Source organism: Oncorhynchus nerka, linkage group LG24 (assembly GCF_034236695.1).
Source record: "Oncorhynchus nerka isolate Pitt River linkage group LG24, Oner_Uvic_2.0, whole genome shotgun sequence".
Lineage (NCBI taxonomy): Eukaryota > Metazoa > Chordata > Actinopteri > Salmoniformes > Salmonidae > Oncorhynchus > Oncorhynchus nerka.
Genome location: NC_088419.1, coordinates 74,437,419 through 74,455,741, shown reverse-complemented (window position 1 = coordinate 74,455,741; position 18,323 = coordinate 74,437,419). Strand labels below are relative to the sequence as shown.

The window sequence follows — 18,323 nt, the reverse complement described above, 5'->3', positions numbered from 1 at the left end:
GTATCCCACTTGTTGTTGATTCTTCACATAAAAATACAGTTTTATATCTTTATGTTTGAAGCCTGAAATGTGGCAAAAGGTCGCAAAGTTCAAGGGGGCCGAATACTTTCGCAAGGCACTGTATATACAGTGGGGCAAAAAAGTATTTAGTCAGCCACCAATTGTGCAAGTTTTTGGTAAAAACTCAACTCGTTGTGTTTGGAGGACAAAGAATGCAGAGTTGCATCCAAAGAACACCATACCTACTGTGAAGCATGGGGGTGGAAACATCATGCTTTGGGGCTTTTTTTCTGCAAAGGGACCAGGACGACTGATCCGTGTAAAGGAAAGAATGAATGGGGCCATGTATCGTGAAATTTTGAGTGAAAACCTCCTTCCATCAGCAAGGGCATTGAAGATGAAACGTGGCTGGGTCTTTCAGCATGACAATGATCCCAAACACACTGCCCGGGCAACGAAGGAGTGGCTTCGTAAGAAGCATTTCAAGGTCCTGGAGTGGCCTAGCCAGTCTCCAGATCTCAATCCCATAGAAAATCTTTGGAGGGAGTTGAAAGTCTGTGTTGCCCAGCAACAGCCCCAAAACATCACTGCTCTAGAGGAGATCTGCATGGAGGAATGGGCCAAAATACCAGCAACAGTGTGTGAAAACCTTGTGAAGACTTACAGAAAACGTTTGACCTCTGTCAGTGCCAACAAAGGGTATATAAGAAAGTATTGAGATAAACTTTTGTTATTGACCAAATACTTATTTTCCACCATAATTTGCAAATAAATTCATTAAAGATCCTACAATGTGATTTTCTGGATTTTTTTTCCTCATTTTGTCTGTCATAGTAGAAGTGTACTTATGATGAAAATTACAGGCCTCTCTCATCTTTTTAAGTGGGAGAACTTGCACAATTGGTGGCTGACTAAATACTTTTTTGCCCCACTATATGCCATTTAACAGACGCTTTAAAAAAAGGTTTTACCTATGAGTGTAGGGGCCTCTGATTCACTTCCCCCTGAACCACCATGGCCCTGAGAGTTCCTCATCAGCAGCTCTGCTATGTCTGAACCAACGATACGCTGAATGAATCCAGGGAGATAAAAAAGTAAGGTAATATTAGAATGAGTATGTGGGCGTATAGTTTTGTTTTGTTTTGGACCATCTTGGCCAACTCTTGATATTTCAAGAGTGCTAAGACAAAAGGGGTTCCACCTACTATAAGAGTGTGAGGAGATATGTAGTACACCTACTATAAGAGTGTGAGGAGATATATAGTACCCCTACTATAAGAGTGTGAGGAGATATATATTACCTCTACTATAAGAGTGTGAGAAGATATATAGTACCCCTACTATAAGAGTGTGAGGAGATATATAGTACACCTACTATAAGAGTGTGAGGAGATATATAGTACACCTACTAGAAGAGTGTGAGGAGATATGTAGTACACCTACTATAAGAGTGTGAGGAGATATGTAGTACACCTACTAGAAGAGTGTGAGGAGATATATAGTACACCTACTAGAAGAGTGTGAGGAGATATATAGTACACCTACTATAAGAGTGTGAGGAGATATATAGTACACCTACTATAAGAGTGTGAGGAGATATGTAGTACACCTACTATAAGAGTGTGAGGAGATATATAGTACACCTACTATAAGAGTGTGAGGAGATATATAGTACACCTACTAGAAGAGTGTGAGGAGATATATAGTACACCTACTAGAAGAGTGTGAGGAGATATATAGTACACCTACTAGAAGAGTGTGAGGAGATATATAGTACACCTACTAGAAGAGTGTGAGGAGATACAGTCTATAGTTCACCTACTCCATTCTGTCTGCACAGCAGTACCAGTAGATTCCAAAGGAGGGCAGCAGAGCCCTTGTCTTGTAGCTTTTCATCTTTCATGCAGGCTTCTGCCTTCTGGTGGGCAAAAGAGATGGCATCTACTTTGTGCAGGTCTTCCCTTTGAAGGAGAAAAAATGCCAGTTGAAAGAAACACACACATAATACTAATAGCCGCCATTATGACAGTAAACCTTTGTTGTTGTCAATCCATTTTGTGTGTTTTTACTCTCTCTAGGACAGTTTAATGTAGTTATTTGGTCAGTGTCTCCTACTTTGCATGCATAGACAATACATCATCACATACAGAGTAGCATGGATGTTTGGATATTGTGTTTAAGGGTGTAAAATACCTAGCCAGTGGCCCAGGAAATTCTCTCATGTCCTGCTGCTCCTGTGTTTCCCCCAGAATGATCTGTAGACAGAACATACAAACAGCCTCTCAGTAACACATTAACAGAAACTTCTCACACACCTGCTCAATACTGATAAAAACAGCTCAACAGTTCCTCAAAACCGAAACTAATAGCCTAGTAATTTAGCCATTCCTTGATGATTACTCTATTCACTAGAATGATTACGGCCTCTTCCTTCCTGCTAGTTCACCACAACAATTCTGCCATGTAGATATATACTACTATTCTCCGTACTGATTCTGTTCTGCTCCTTTAACCTAGAACTATACCTCGAGACTGTGTAGTTCCACCTTCCCTGGGTCTCCCTGCATGGCCAGACCAGGACTGACCCGGATCAACTGTCCGGCTGGACCAAAGCTGACCAGAGCATGGGGCAAAGTGTATTTCAGAGGGGCAGTCACCTGGGGAATAGCTGCATACTCTAAGGAGAGAACATGCATTATTATCATTAATAATATTAGCACTTTCATGGGAGATATTCATTGTGCTGTAATGAGTGTTCATTAGACTTGAGGATGGCAAGTTAGCCTCATTGTGCTCTCTTGTTATTAGCGGAATACAACCAACCCTACAGAGAAGAGCATGACATTAGAATGTGACCCCTGTTTCTAGGAGACAGACCTATAGTATCTGGGCAGAGATTACATGTAAGTCAATGATTACCTGTGTCTGCTGTGCTCCAGGTGGTTTGTGGGGCAGGGTCAGTATGTTCAGCACCGTTGATGTACTGGCTCAACTCATAGCTACTGGAGGACAAGCCTGAGGCCTTGGAGATGGCCAGAGCCCCTTCGGCATAAGAGCAGTCCTGGAAAACAAAATCAGTCAAATCAAGATAGGAGAATGGGCAGGGATGGAGAACATCATACGACCAAGTTCTCAGAGTAAATATTCACCAAAGTGGGCAAACAGCAACACAGATCTGTATCTTTGTCATAAGAAATGTATAAATAAATTATTAATCATAATATTTAGATGTTTACATCTCTACCAGCATCCCCATTCTCTTTAGAACAATCTTCATCAGAGCCTCTGAAGTCATGCTGAGAGCTCGCTCTTCGCTGGTCATACCTGAAAAATAATTAGAAGAAGAAGATAGGGTTGAATTCATGCCCTTCAATGAAAGGAATATCATGAATCTCACTTCTTTCTGTCTAACCTTTGTTGTTCTGGGTAGCCACTGCCAGTCTGGTCCTGCTCATATCTCCTCTCCTGATACTGGTCAGACCTCCACTGTTCCTGGGGAGGCCATTGACCTGCATCTGGATCATATCAATTACAGAGAATTGTATCAATCATGTTGCTTTACTTGCACATAGTTATTGTTTCGTTGCTTTACACATTAATTACTTTTGTACTGTGGTGCATATGTTGAAATAAAATAACATGTTATTGGTCGCGTACACACGTTATCGTAGGTGCAGCGAAATGTTTATGTTTCTAGCTCACCTAACAATACAAAACAATACACACAAATCCCCAAAAATCTAAGAAAGGAATTAAGAAATATCAGAATGAGCAATGTCAGAGTCCGGAACATGAATATATATGTATATGATTGTGTGTATAGACAGTATGGACAGTATATGAATAGGAAAGGTGTGTACAGCAGTAGTTATATACGATGAGCCATGACTAGAAAGCAGTATATACATATGAAGTGGGTAAAACAGTATGTAAACATTATTAAAGTGACCAGTGTTCAATGACTATGGACACAGGGCAGCAGTCTCTAAGGTGCAGGGTAGAGTACCGGGTGGTAGCCGGCTAGTAACAGTGACTAAGTTTTGGGCAGGGTACTGGGCAGAGGCCTGCTAGTAACAGTGACTAAGTTTTGGGCAGGGTACTGGGCAGAGGCCGGCTTGTAACAGTGACTAAATTTTGGGCAGGGTACTGGGCAGAGGCCGGCTAGTAACAGTGACTAAGTTTTGGGCAGGGTACTGGGCAGAGGCCGGCTAGTGGTGACTATTTAAAAGCCCGACTGCCTGGAGATAGAAGCTGTTTTTCAGTCTCTCAATCCCAGCTTTGATGCACCTGTACTTTCTTCGACTTCTAGATGGTAGCGGGGTGAACACGCCATGGCTCAGGTGGCCAAGGTCCTTGATGATCTTCTTGGCCTTCCTGTGTCATGGAGGGCAGGCACTGTGCCCCCAGTGATGTTGGGCTGAACGCACCACCCTCTGGAGAGCCCTATGGTTACGGACGGTGCCATTTCCGTACCAGGCGGTGATACAGCCCAACAGGATGCTCTCAATGGTGCATCTGTAGAAGTCTGTGAGTGTCTTCAGCCTCCTGAGGTTGAAGAGGCATTGTTGCGCCTTCTTAACTATACTCTCTGTGTGGAAGGACCATTTCAGGTTGTCAGTGATGTGCACACCAAGGAACTTGAATCTTTTCACCCTCTGCACTGCAGCTCTGTGCTCTCTCTGTTGTCTCCTGAAGACCACGATCAGCTCCTTTGTTTCAGTTAACGTATTTTTCTGGCACCACTCTGCCAGGGCCCTCACCTATTACTTGTAGGCTGTCTCGTCATTGTTGGTAATCAGGCCTACTACTGTTGTGTCGTCTGCAAACTTGATGACTGAGTTGCTGACGTGCGTGGCCACGCAGTCATGGGTTAACAAGGAGTACAGGAGGGGGCTGAGCAAGCACCCTTGTGGGGCCCCCATGTTGAGGTTCAGCATAGCGGAGGTGTTGTTGCCATTTAGCAGACACTCTTATCCAGTGTGACTTACAAAAGCAATTAGGGTTAAGTGCCTTGCTCAAGGTCACGCTGACTAGGTGAAACATCTGTCAACTCAGGGGTTCAAACCAGCAACCTTTCGGTTACTGTCCCAACATTCTTAACCAGTAGGCTACCTGCCACCCTTTTTATAACTCTGATAATATCTTAAGTTGCTTGGCAAGCAGGAGTGCAATAGTTGAGTAATATAATCCATCAGTGTAATCCACTGATAATATGTCAGTACCTGGGTAATGTCCTTTGTAATAGCCCTGGTCATAGTAGCCATAGTCCTGACTATGGTCCCAGTGAATCTGGGGTGGGTAGTCATATGCTTGCCTGTAAACAATAAGATAATATAAAGATATCATACCATTTCTGATCATATAAAGATGATTCATTTATTAAAAACTGTATCTTACATGCTGACCACACCACTCGAGTTGCAAAATACATTTACACATACATATTATTCAATCATTGCAAGCCACACTGCTTGTGTATGTAAATGAGCATCTACGTAGCCAGGCGCTAAAATAGAACTTGGTTCTATTTGTGACACTTGACGCGCTGCAAGTCCCGCCTCTCCCAACTCCTCATTGTTTTTTTAGGACTATATACCCAGGTGCCATCTCATTGGTTTTTAGGAGCATATACCCACGTGGGTGATTGAAAGATGAACTGAGGTCCACACTCCAGTCGAGTTGGTAGTGGTAATGCACCTTAAAGTTGGTTGCCAACCGCCATCTAAAGTCCAAAGAAGCTTGAAGGAGGAGAGATTACTAAAAACAAACTTGGTTTACCCTTTTATCTGTGGATTAATTGTCGGAGTAGAGGACCTTGTGCATTTCTGGTAAAATAACAACCCAATGTTTATATCCCTGGGCAAATGATCTAGCAACAGCAAGCTATCTAGCTAAATAGGACAAGCTAGCTAGCTAAAATGCCATATATGTTTAATGCTTTTCAACCTGTCCCCAAATGAATATAGTTGATTCAGAGTTAGTTTTGATATTTCAACCTGCGTGTCCTGATCACTGGTGTGGGTGGACAAAATCAACATTGGCACGATGGCGGAGGCATGCGCAGGCGGTCTGGTCAGCATGTTAAGGTCCACATATTAAAAAGCTGGCATTTCACAAGTGTCACCACCAAACCACAACAAATAGTACTGAGAGATCCAGTAGTTTAACATTTTCCTCAATGAATAGTGGACAGTTACAGTTACAGTCATTTTTTAATTTTTTAAATACTTTATTTGTACGTTTTCAAATTGAGACATAGAGACATTGACATTTGACAATAATATAATAAGTAACAGTCAGTTTCTGTGTACAAACCTTGAGTGGGGTCTGGAGTGTTGTGGCTCTGGTCTGATGTAACTCATCGTGGAATGGGGTCTGTCGTAAGCTGTTCTGGAGTGGGGAGTGCTGTAAGAGCTGAGAGAGAACTCTAGAGGTGGTCTGGAAGGGGGAGGGCTGGTGAGGTAGACCCTGTAGCGAGGGTCCTGGTGGGACCACTGCCTCTCCCTCTCCCTGAGGTCCGGTGGTGGTGGGTAGTGCCCAGTGATAGTGTCCCCAACATTTGGTGGTGGTGGGTAGTGCCCGGGTCCAGTCCCCTGGAAAGGGTGAGCAGGCCTATGGTAGTCCTCTCTCTCCCTGGGGTCCGGTGGTGGTGGGTAGTGCCCGGGTCCAGTCCCCTGGTGAGGGTGAGCAGGCCTATGGTAGTCCTCTCTCTCCCTGGGGTCCGGTGGTGGTGGGTAGTGCCCAGGTCCAGTCCCCTGGTGAGGGTGAGCAGGCCTATGGTAGTCCTCTCTCTCCCTGGGGTCCGGTGGTGGTGGGTAGTGCCCGGGTCCAGTCCCCTGGTGAGGGTGAGCAGGCCTGTGGTAGTCCTCTCTCTCCCTGGGTCTCTGTGGGTGACGACCAGGGCCTGGCTCGGTCCAGTGGGGACTTCTGGGGTCCATGATGACCACTCTTTATGTTGAGAGGAGAATGCTTCAGTACCTGAGAAGAATAATGGATCATCAGTACTTTCACATGAAAAGGATTGGTAGAGCTATCTGAGGAAGATCTCGGGAGCATTACAATCAATTAAGGACAGATCCAAATTTACTTGGGTGGAAGGCTGGTCCAAAATAGGGGAAGGTTGCCAAACTTTTTGTTTTGCTTTGGGGAGGGTAGTGCCTTTTTGGTGTGTCACTGAGCAGTAAACATCAGTCAAGACATGCAGCTCAAAAAGCTCCCCTATTGATCTCTAAATTGACTATATAGCAGATGCCCCTCTTCACATTTCTCAAAATAGTAAAAAAATATATAGTATTCATTTTATTCATTTAATTCATATGAAAATATTATTTTTAAACAATTCTTTTTGACAAATTGAATGATGTGCTTTGCAATTGTAATAGTTGGGGATTGGTTAAATTGTGCTGAATTGAATCATAGGAATCAAAATAATAATTTGTGAATTGCAAACAGTAGCTAGGTTTTCATCCAACTGGTGACAGATTCAAAAATCTGCAGAAAAACTATTTGCACATTTTCCCACCAGAGATGTTTCCATCAAATTGACTTGTTGCAGATGAAAGGCTGTGCATGATGACAGAGTGCACATAAAAATTACTTTTGCAGTTAAATTCCCATGTACCAAATAAAAGTAAAATGTGTTTCCATCGCATTTTCAAGTCTACTGATTGTTTTCTCACAATTATTTGTTGTTATATAGTGAGTGTGCTCACTCTGGTATTGGCATGTGTGCTCTAGACAGCCAACAGCGCGCAGGGCGCAGATTGGGTGCTGTTGGCTAGAGTGCACGTATAGCCTACATTATGAGATTATTATGGGCAAAAGACCAAGATTATTTGTCAAATGGCAGACAAGCATTGATCATCACATCACCAGAATAAGACCCTCTATATTTATTGGAAAGGAGCATCAAGCTCATCACCTTGCACCCTGTGAAGTTTTCATAATTTATTTAATCTGTAGCCTAATAAACGGCATGCTTTCCCAGACGAGTCATAGTGGGAGGACAACACTACATGTCATCCCGTGACTCCAAGCTTACTTCGATATGAGGGTTATTATATCAATATTTCAACATAAAAGCATTTCCACCGACATTTCAAGCACAATTCCTTTTACCAACAGAAAAAGATCCCACCTTTTCTAGTGTACTTTGTTTTGTCGACATTTGGCAAGTTTCCATCGGGCCCGTCATGACATTTTTTTATTCAACATGCACTTTGTTCGCGTAAAAAGGAGGAGGGGGCAGTGTTGCAAACCTTGCTATGAGCCACGTTACAGATCCAAGCAAGTGGGTTAATCCTATTGGTATGATGCGTAGGGTGTTTGTCTTTCACACCAGCGACCCAGATTGTAATCTCGACAGATTTTAAGGTCTAGAAAGGAACAGTAGAGGACAGTCTGGCTGTATTTTAACTTCTGATACGCTGCCTGTTACCGATCATCATTCTCCCAAATTGTCCTATATGTGCAGACACATAGGGATTACTGTTCTCCTAGCAGCAGGATATTATGCTGGCAGAACAATCGCAGATGTTTTTCCTCAAAATAAGAGTCTCCCTGCAAAGACACACTGAATTGAGGGAATATTGATTTTCTTTAGCACTCTCGTGCAGTGCGTCAGCCTCCTGTCCAATCGGAGAGGCTATTCCTCGACCTAGAACCTAATGCTTCAATATAGCCTAAATATTTGTAGTTTAACTTTTTTAAAGTATTACCTTTTCTGTGTGGCATAAACACAACCAGTTAAACACAACCAGCTTGTAGAGAGATACGTTTTCTACCTGTCTCATTACGAATGATGTGTAGTTTTGGAGGGGGACTGTGTTATAGACATATGCATTTGTCCTGCATGTTATATTAATCCCAAAACAATAACTGAATGTACTGTTGTTGTGTTGAATATCAGTTGTAAAGATAAACACTTTGACACTTCGTTGTCTTACTATGTTTTCTTCCAGTGTGACAAAAATGGAAACAAAGTCAAAGACACAATGTAAACAATGATGGACTGACATACCTATTAAAGACCTCGATTAACCTAATGGTGATGGTAATGGACATTTAACACATTTAAATCAGCCCAAGGCCAGCTTTGACACGTGCCAAAAAATGCATCAGGTCAATCTCTTGAACTGACAAATAAAATATTTTTTTAGGTAGTATCGTAGTAAAATCATGTTGCTATATATTTATTTCAACCCAGTTATGCATAGCCTTTCAAACATTTTCTTAAACCCACTTTGGTCGCAATTGTCATTTGTGAGAAAATACAAGGGATTATTCAAATATTAATCCAGTGTTTGTATGTCAAATGGTTTTTATATTTGTCAGACTTCTGTGATGTATATAAAGTGCAATTATGTAATGAAAACTCAAAATGTAATACATTTCAGCTCTATATCTTACATGGTACAGGTGTCTTCTTTTTTAAGACCATAACTATGTGTGTGAGGTGTATACTTTTGTTTCAAAGGAGATTTGTTTAAGACGACCAATAAACACTCGGTGTGACCCTTATTTAACCCACTTCAGTAAAAGGTTTGGCAATGACTACAACTGGTTCAATGACCGAATACTTGAGGGGTACAATGGTCTTTTGAAGTCGCATCTCAAGGAACAATATGCGTTAATGTCCCCTGTGTCTTTTGTGAGTCAGGAATTACAGTCTTTTCTGTGTGAACAAAGAGGTTATGCCACATGTGCCTGGAACGGTGAACAATTGGTGGCATTTTGAGCGTGTGATATTGCCTGTGAACGTAAAGTCACATTAGACAGTTATAGTCATAGATATGCAACACCTTCCTAATATCATTTAGTTGGGGCATGAATGAAAGTGTTCCACAGGGATGCTGGCCCATGTTGACTCCAATACTTCCCACTGTTGTGTCAAGTTGGCTGGATGTTCTTTGGGTGGTGGACCATTCGTGATACACACTGAAAACTGTTGAGCGCTCAAAGACATTCAACATTTTTTGTCTTTCCCCATTCACCCTCTGAATGGCACATACACAATCCATGTCCATTGTCTCAAGGCCTAAAAATCATTATTTAACCTTTCTCCTCCCCTTCATTAACAGGTGCCATCAATAAGGGATCATAGCTTTCACCTACAGTAGAGTCACCTGGTCAATCTATGTCATGGAAAGAGCAGGTGTTCCTAATGTTTTGTGTACTCAGTGTATTTAGTAGCAGTAATTGCATTACATTAAATGTTAAAATGATGGATTCCTTAAGTCAGAAAGAACGAGAACTAAAGGATACACTAGTTCTACTTCAGAAATACCTGGCATTAGAGTATCTGGCAATGCATGGCGTTGTAGTAGATGTGACATTTTCTCATCGGTGTCCCTATTTTAAAAAACAAGTCAGATGGTAGTAGTTGTGGTGTTTATGTGTGCTTATTCTCATAAACAGTCTTATTAGAGGGAAACGTGAATACGCTTTGTCACAATGGCATGCGAGAGAATGTTTTATATGACTGATGAGAGGGAAAATTACAACGTAAAACATTTAAAACTCTACAGAAAATGCCTTTGCTGACTTTGATAGATAATCAACACATATCTGTTGTATGTATTATCATGCAATCTTGTCTCTGATAATGGTTTTGAAAACTTGGCTAATAGGCCTTTACTGTATACTGCTAACATTGATAGAGATGCAAAACATAGAGGCATATAACTTGTAAATAATGTTCTCCATTGTTGTTCTGAAAGCTTGATTTTACTGTATTCTGTTAGCCTTGTAGCCTTGTTGTCTCATGTAACGCATTTTAAACTCTACAAAAGTGCCTTTTCTGACCTTAAATCAATAATCATTACAATATAGCTTGTAAATAATCTAGTCTCTTTTATCATTTGTAAAACTATTTAATAGGCTTAATAACCTTCATAGATAAGCAGCACATATTGGCCTTCAACTTGTAAATCATTTTCTCCATTGCTGTTTAGAAAGTGTGATTATACTGTTTCCTAATAGCCGGGTTAACATTCATTACATTTAACATGTAAAAAAAATAGATTTTAATTTTGATAAAATAGTGTTGCTTTTGTGTGTGTTTTTTGTTGTTGTCTGTATTGACGTCAGGACCATGGATAGCACCAGATCATTTAAAGCTGTGTTGCTGGAGATGTATGACACAGTCCCCCTCCAAAACTACACATATTTGGTTAGTAGAGACCCTACTGAGTATTTCCCACCCCACTTTAGCTGAGACAGGTAGAAAGTTCTCTCTCGACAACCCAATATGTATCCCATGTACAGTATTACAGTGCATTGCATTGGGAAGGGGTGGAGAACAAAGTGCTGTTGCATATGTAGGACACAGTACCCCTCCAAAACTACACATATTTGGTTATTAGAGACCCTACTGAGTATTTTCCACTTTGCTATAGCTGAGACAGGTAGAAAAGTTATCTCTACAGACTAATATTTTCAACATAGCAGTGCCAACATAGTACTTTTTTCATTAAGGGTAAAAATATTTGTAAAACCATATTTGTTATTTGTTTTAATAAATTACTCATTGCCTTTTCTTGTTGGCAAAATAAAAAAAGTGGCCATTGATTAAAAATACATATATTTTGAATGAATTATCCACATTGCAATGTTTTGAAATGTGGGCTTTTATTTTGAAGGTTAGCTCATTACCATACAAACTTGACATCCTCATTTGTGCTTCTGGCAGAATACTAGTGCTACATGGTTAGGCTAATTTAGACCATAATATAGCAACATGTTCACATTTGGTCAATATCAAGTGTAGCCTACAGATAATAAAATAAAAGCCTGTGAAGGGCATTTGTCCTTTGTCTAAAGGAGAGATATCTTGAAATTGAGATTGAGAACCTATTTTCGAGAGAGAAATGTCCATCTTCATTTCTGCAACATAAACCAACAAGGCTATAGCTACCTACCAATACATACATGCACACGTACTTTGTCCTTCCTTGACAGCTCCTTAACAAAAAAAGACCAAATATATTTGTAAAGTTCAAACTTACAGTTCACATCTGTTCAAAGCGCTTCCACCCAGCCAGTCGCAGTCAAAGTTCATCTGCCACATAATTTCACTGGAAAAGAAACACACAACATGAAATAAACCGAATTTGACAGATAAAGTTCTCAGGGGTACAAAGTTCAACAGTCCAAATGATCCGGTAAATAAAAGCATGGCGTAAGCGAGGTATTTGCATTGGATAACAAGGGCCAAATTGCCATTGCCTTTGCGCACATGTAAAATAGTTTCATATATATATATATAATAAAAGTTTCATTGATAGAAACAATATATATAAAATATTGTACCCATCTATCAAAATGTATTTCTAAACAAATGTCTAATCTGTGGCCCCGACAAAATCCCGATGCACGTTGTTCAAACAATTTAGTAAACATATATTGGCACACACCCTTGACAGCAGAACCGTTGTAATAAACATGAAATTACTTTTAAGAAGAGATTAGGCTACTTTGAATTACTTACATCATGTCTCTATTTCTATCATTTGCGATATTTTGTGTCTGTGAAAGATAACTGTATCCATTTCCATTGTTTACATTTTTTAATTTTATTTGGATGTCTGGACATGCCACGTTGCGTTGAACCCCGGGCCGTTGACAGTGTAAATGGGAAAAAACAACCACCAGCGCATACCATTTAGCTGGAGGTTGGTATCCTAAAACCTCCATATTGGGAAGGGAAAAGGTTAGAGGACTGTCTCCCACATAAGTGGGGACCTGAAAGCACAGAGTGGCTATGAAATGATTCTAGGGAGGACCATGTGTAGGCCTACTCGTTTCTTCTGTGGACAAATCACTATGGACTTGTGCATAGCTGTTATTATATCAAGTGTATATCAAATATCTTAAAAGAGTGTGCTCGAACAAATTTAAATGAGCGATTTCAAGAGAAGGAAATGAGTTTCTAAACCATAGGCCTTCTGTACACTCTTTGTCAAGGCGTCTTGTATACATCCGCTATGAGATCATTGTTGGAATCACAGCAAATGGAGATAACATCTATTTGACGTGCTCCGCTTGAGTTTCTCCCCACTCATTGGTTGAATCAACGTTGTTTCCACGTCATTTCAAAAAGTTTAGAATGTTGAATTAGCCTTCAAAGCAAACGGGTATAAAATATGTAGGCTATAATAACAAGTGTAAATAAAACTTATTGTCCACAACTCTGCACACTATCAACAGTATTGCATTTGTCACAAATATACAATGAAATAGTTAGCCACTGATCAATGTAATTGTTTTTCCAGCAGTCGTCGCAGTTTACCAAGTAAGTTACATATGTGTACTGATTGATACCTTGGGGGGCGCTCCTCATTCACTTGAAACACCGTGAAAATTAGCGTGTGACCAATGGGGTTTGATATGCAAATATGAGGCGCTCGAACTTCAACTTCCACAGTAAACTGTGGGGAAATATGAGAAAAAGAGCAGACACACGAGGTCGCGAACTTAACTGGGACGTGGAGAGAGACCACCTGTGGATATCCTGCCTTCAACGTGGATATTTTCTAATGTGCAATATGACTTTTGAGGAAACCAGCGGAGAAAACTCTACAGAAAGGTAGCTAGCTGAGATTATTTTCTGCAACTTGTATGTAATGAAAGCTTCAATTGTCAGCTAAATGTACTTCATTTGGCAAGCAATCCAGTTATAGCAGCTATGTGATGTCAATGTCCCGGTATGCACGAGCGCTTGGCTGAGCATGTCTAAGCTAACCTAGTTAGCTATGCAGTTAGCTAGATGGGTAGTTATATACTTTCTATAATGTTGCATGCTGACTAAATATCGATACTTAGTTTTTTGGTCCATGTATCACCCACCATCAATATGCTTGTTTGTTGTTGTGCAACCTCAGGATGGATTCGGTGGCTAAAGCACTGGAGGAGGTTCTCAGCTCCGCGTTACCTCAGGGTTGCATTACTGTCGGGGTATACGAGGCAGCCAAGTCACTCAATGTGTAAGTAGATAGCAAATGAAGCACATTCAGCAATATTATAACGTCATTAGCTAGTAATAAATCCATTCTGAAATAACTAAATGCAAGGAGTGAAGTACATTATGTTTCAATAAATTATTACGCAATGAAACTGTAATAAACATTCTGGCAACTAAATTAATATATTCTGCTTGTTTAACAAATTGTGTTGTAATTTAAATCATCAGTGACCCGGATAATGTGGTGTTGTGCCTCCTGGCGACGGACGAGGAACAGGTAGAAGACGTGGCCCTCCAGATCCACTTTACTCTTATCCAGGCGTTCTGCTGCGAGAACGAGATCAACATCCTGCGGGTCAGCAACATGAGGCGCCTCGCTGAGATCCTTGGAGGAGTGAAGCCAGGAGGAGAGCCAATGGACATGCACTGTGTACTAGTTACTGTATGTGTCATTACATTGTTCATACTCCCCATATCCCTGCACTAAACAGTGCTAGACTTTTGTATCATTTACTCAGCTAGGGTCTCTGCAGGTGTGGCACTTTATGCACATTATGCCAGCTAGGTTATTAAACATTTTTTGTGGATGCTAAAGATTTGCAGGTCAAGAGCTTTGAATACAGAATCAAAGGCCTAGATGCATACAAATATTCGATTTTAATGGCCACAACATCTGGTCTAGTAGTTTTATGTCCTGATTCATTGCTCTGCCCTTTTAAGTGTAATCCAGTTGACTGCAGCCACCTGATCTGTAGTGATGTGGGTTGTGTAGTGGTCTGACGTAGCTTACGCTGGCTGCAGCCACCTGATCTGTAGTGATGTGGGTTGTGTAGTGGTCTGACGTAGCTTACGCTGGCTGCAGCCACCTGATCTGTAGTGATGTGGGTTGTGTAGTGGTCTGACGTAGCTTACGCTGGCTGCAGCCACCTGATCTGTAGTGATGTGGGTTGTGTAGTGGTCTGACGTAGCTTACGCTGGCTGCAGCCACCTGATCTGTAGTGATGTGGGTTGTGTAGTGGTCTGACGTAGCTTACATTGGCTGCAGCCACCTGATCTGTAGTGATGTGGGTTGTGTAGTGGTCTGACGTAGCTTACGCTGGCTGCAGCCACCTGATCTGTAGTGATGTGGGTTGTGTAGTGGTCTGACATAGCTTACGCTGGCTGCAGCCACCTGATCTGTAGTGATGTGGGTTGTGTAGTGGTCTGACGTAGCTTACATTGGCTGCAGCCACCTGATCTGTAGTGATGTGGGTTGTGTAGTGGTCTGACGTAGCTTACGCTGGCTGCAGCCACCTGATCTGTAGTGATGTGGGTTGTGTAGTGGTCTGACGTAGCTTACATTGGCTGCAGCCACCTGATCTGTAGTGATGTGGGTTGTGTAGTGGTCTGACGTAGCTTACGCTGGCTGCAGCCACCTGATCTGTAGTGATGTGGGTTGTGTAGTGGTCTGACATAGCTTACGCTGGCTGCAGCCACCTGATCTGTAGTGATGTGGGTTGTGTAGTGGTCTGACGTAGCTTACATTGGCTGCAGCCACCTGATCTGTAGTGATGTGGGTTGTGTAGTGGTCTGACGTAGCTTACGCTGGCTGCAGCCACCTGATCTGTAGTGATGTGGGTTGTGTAGTGGTCTGACGTAGCTTACGCTGGCTGCAGTACTCCAAGTGATCTGACTCCAGTTACTGGGACTGCGTACAAATGGCATAGGAATAGGGTGCCATTTGGGATGTAATCTATACATCTGTTGGCTGAGTTGGCAGAGCGATGTGTACTCTAGCTCTTCTTCCTGTGGGCCACTAGTATTTCTTCAAACACACATTCCAGGAAATGAAGCTGAGCTCATAGGAGAAAGACGATGAATGATTGCATGTTTGCAGAGCGATTCTTAGAATGCAGAAGTCAGCATGGAGACATTTTTATGCCCTGCTCATACACTTCCTTAGTAGTGATCTGATCTATGAAGCACACTAGCAGGCCATGCAGATCATATAGGATCTTAATTTGATCCCCCTGTTGCAGAACCTTCCTGCAGTTCAAGAAATGTAAAACTTGTAATGTATTTGAGGTTTAAAAAGTCTTCTGAAGTTTTGTAATTTCTACCTAGAAATGTCAGACTTGATTTCCCCTCGTATCAACCCCTACAAAAATGTCTATCAATTATAATCCACATAATACTTTACATTTCCTGTTGCTGCAGGAATAGTTTTCCTGCTGTAGCAAACTGGCTCTACTTGTTACTGTAACCACACCAGTTGCAGAGAACCCTTATCTTATTATGGTTATTAGAAATCACTTTTTATCCCTATATTTGATGAATACATTTAGAAAGCACAGCAGTAGATGTGTGCTGATTAACTGTGTAAGTAGTTATGGTAACCATACTCACTTGCAGAGAACCCCGTAGGCCTAACTGATTAGGGTTGTTTTACACATTTATTAGGTCTGTATTTGAATGCATACGTTTTTAGAAAGCAGCATTAGCCTGACTGTGTTTTCCCTTCCTCTTCACAGAACCCCCAGTTGACCACATGGAAGGACCCAGCTCTGAGCAAAGTGAATCTCTTCTGTAGAGACAGTCGAATCCTGGACCAGTGGGTCCCCATTATCAACCTACCTGACTGATGACTCTACCCATGTTGTGCACTTTATATGGAAACATCGCACACTGCACTAGATCTGTGTAATAACCCCTTTGTTGGACCTCTCATGAACAACCTTGATTCTGTCAGAGCGAGATAGAGGACCAGGAAATCTCCCCAAAAATAACAAGAAAATCTCCAACTCCAACAAAATTTGCTGGATCAGTGTGGATTTTAATGCAGAGGTTTCGGCTGAGGAAGAGTGATTCAGCATTCTAGGTTCCAAGACTGCCATGGTAACAATGATGACTGTAATTACAAGGCAACGGTTGGTCATTGGTATGACTGCGCCCTCCTTGCCGGGAAGAAAGCGATTACAGGAAGCGGAATCATGTGAGCACACACAGCAGAACACACTAGACACAGGTGGTGGTGAGCAGAGCAGAGAACACCAGGCAGCAGGGGATTGGAATCTACTGGAGGATCAGACAACTGACTACAAGGAATTGACCCGACTCAATTTAACCAGACAGGATTTTACTGAACTGGACTGGAGTAGTCTGAACTACAGGTTGGATAATGCCTCAAGGAAAGTGGACAAATCTCAACTGTCATTTATATGATGTTGATCATCTCTGAATTGTTGTTTTGAGAATTATTTAAATAAAAAAAGGGAAGATATTGTCAGGACAAGGCAATGTATTGTCTTAAACATTAACTTGTCATTTTATTTGAATTAATATGTTTGCGTTAATTTAATGAATTGTATTTATGTTGCCATGTTCATCAACAGCTACCTTTGTAGAGAAATAAACAGAACTGAACTAAACATTTAATTGTTTTGCTTGTTTGGAATTAATGCAGTGAGTTATGGGTAGCATTCTGCAGGTTTTTGATTAACTTGTAAGCAACATCACTCACAGGACTAATAATGCATCTCTGTCAAGGCAGTGGAAAACGGGCACTGAACAAGGATTCTGTTTGCACCAAGCTTGGTCAAAGAGGCTTTTCACCGAGGTCGCTAAGATAATTCACCGAGATCACTAGATAATTCACTGAGGTCACTAGATAATTCACAGAGGTCGCTAGATAATTCACTGAGGTCACTAGATAATTCACTGAGGTCACTAGATAATTCACTGAGGTCACTATATAATTCACTGAGGTCACTAGATAATTCACCGAGATCACTAGATAATTCACCGAGATCACTAGATAATTCACTGAGGTCACTAGATAATTCACCGAGATCACTAGATAATTCACCGAGGTCGCTAGACAATTCACTGAGGTCACTAGATAATTCACTGAGGTCACTAGATAATTCACTGAGGTCACTAGATAATTCACTGAGGTGACTAGATAATTCACCGAGGTCGCTAGATAATTCACTGAGGTCACTAGATAATTCACTGAGGTCACTAGATAATTCACTGAGGTCACTAGATAATTCAATGAGGTCACTAGATAATTCACTGAGGTCACTAGATAATTCACTGAGGTCACTAGATAATTCAGCACAATTCCAGCTGCAGCATCTTATGTCATTTCTCGTAGGTAGTGTTTTTCTTCTCAGCTGTAGGTGTTAACTGCAAGCCTCAGTTCAGGGGAATGGAATGCAACACTTTCAAGTGATCTTTCATATTCAGCTGAATAAAGAAGGGTGCACTGTTTAACCGGGTGCAAAAAGCTAGTACTTAGTTTTGCGTGTATTTAGTACGTAACATACACCATGTCTCAACAATACATCACTCCATTGACACCAATGGTGAACACTACAGTGTT

At 41.4% G+C, this 18,323-nt stretch overlaps 2 protein-coding genes across 2 annotated transcripts in view; one reads left to right on the top strand and one right to left on the bottom strand.

Moving 5' to 3' along the window:
• Positions 1–12,613, bottom strand: part of sec16b (SEC16 homolog B, endoplasmic reticulum export factor) — a 30,468-nt gene extending 17,855 nt beyond the window's left edge. Inside the window, exons 1-11 of the mRNA XM_029648546.1 lie at positions 12,488–12,613; positions 12,006–12,074; positions 6,316–6,978; positions 5,223–5,314; positions 3,413–3,515; positions 3,237–3,324; positions 2,920–3,061; positions 2,526–2,677; positions 2,194–2,255; positions 1,823–1,961; positions 972–1,068 (exon numbers count right to left, since the gene is read on the bottom strand). Of these exons, the coding sequence (XP_029504406.1) occupies positions 972–1,068; positions 1,823–1,961; positions 2,194–2,255; positions 2,526–2,677; positions 2,920–3,061; positions 3,237–3,324; positions 3,413–3,515; positions 5,223–5,314; positions 6,316–6,938 (1,498 nt within the window). The 5' untranslated portion in view covers positions 6,939–6,978; positions 12,006–12,074; positions 12,488–12,613. The remainder of the gene's footprint in view (positions 1–971; positions 1,069–1,822; positions 1,962–2,193; positions 2,256–2,525; positions 2,678–2,919; positions 3,062–3,236; positions 3,325–3,412; positions 3,516–5,222; positions 5,315–6,315; positions 6,979–12,005; positions 12,075–12,487) is intronic.
• Positions 12,614–13,391: 778 nt separating this feature from the next.
• LOC115119683 (growth arrest and DNA damage-inducible protein GADD45 alpha-like) lies at positions 13,392–17,367 on the top strand. The gene is made up of 4 exons (XM_029648547.2): positions 13,392–13,585; positions 13,881–13,982; positions 14,189–14,402; positions 16,471–17,367. Exons 1-4 carry the CDS (start codon positions 13,395–13,397, stop codon positions 16,579–16,581), a joined length of 618 nt encoding a protein of 205 aa, XP_029504407.1. The 5' UTR covers positions 13,392–13,394; the 3' UTR covers positions 16,582–17,367.
• Positions 17,368–18,323: the final 956 nt, after the last annotated feature.

Coding starts and splice junctions, on each gene's coding strand:
- LOC115119683 (XM_029648547.2), top strand. CDS start 13,395: ATGAGGCGCTCGAACTTCAACTTCCACAGTAAACTGTGGGGAAATATG. Junction 13,586..13,880: donor GGAGAAAACTCTACAGAAAG/GTAGCTAGCTGA, acceptor GTGCAACCTCAG/GATGGATTCGGTGGCTAAAG. Junction 14,403..16,470: donor TGCACTGTGTACTAGTTACT/GTATGTGTCATT, acceptor TCCTCTTCACAG/AACCCCCAGTTGACCACATG.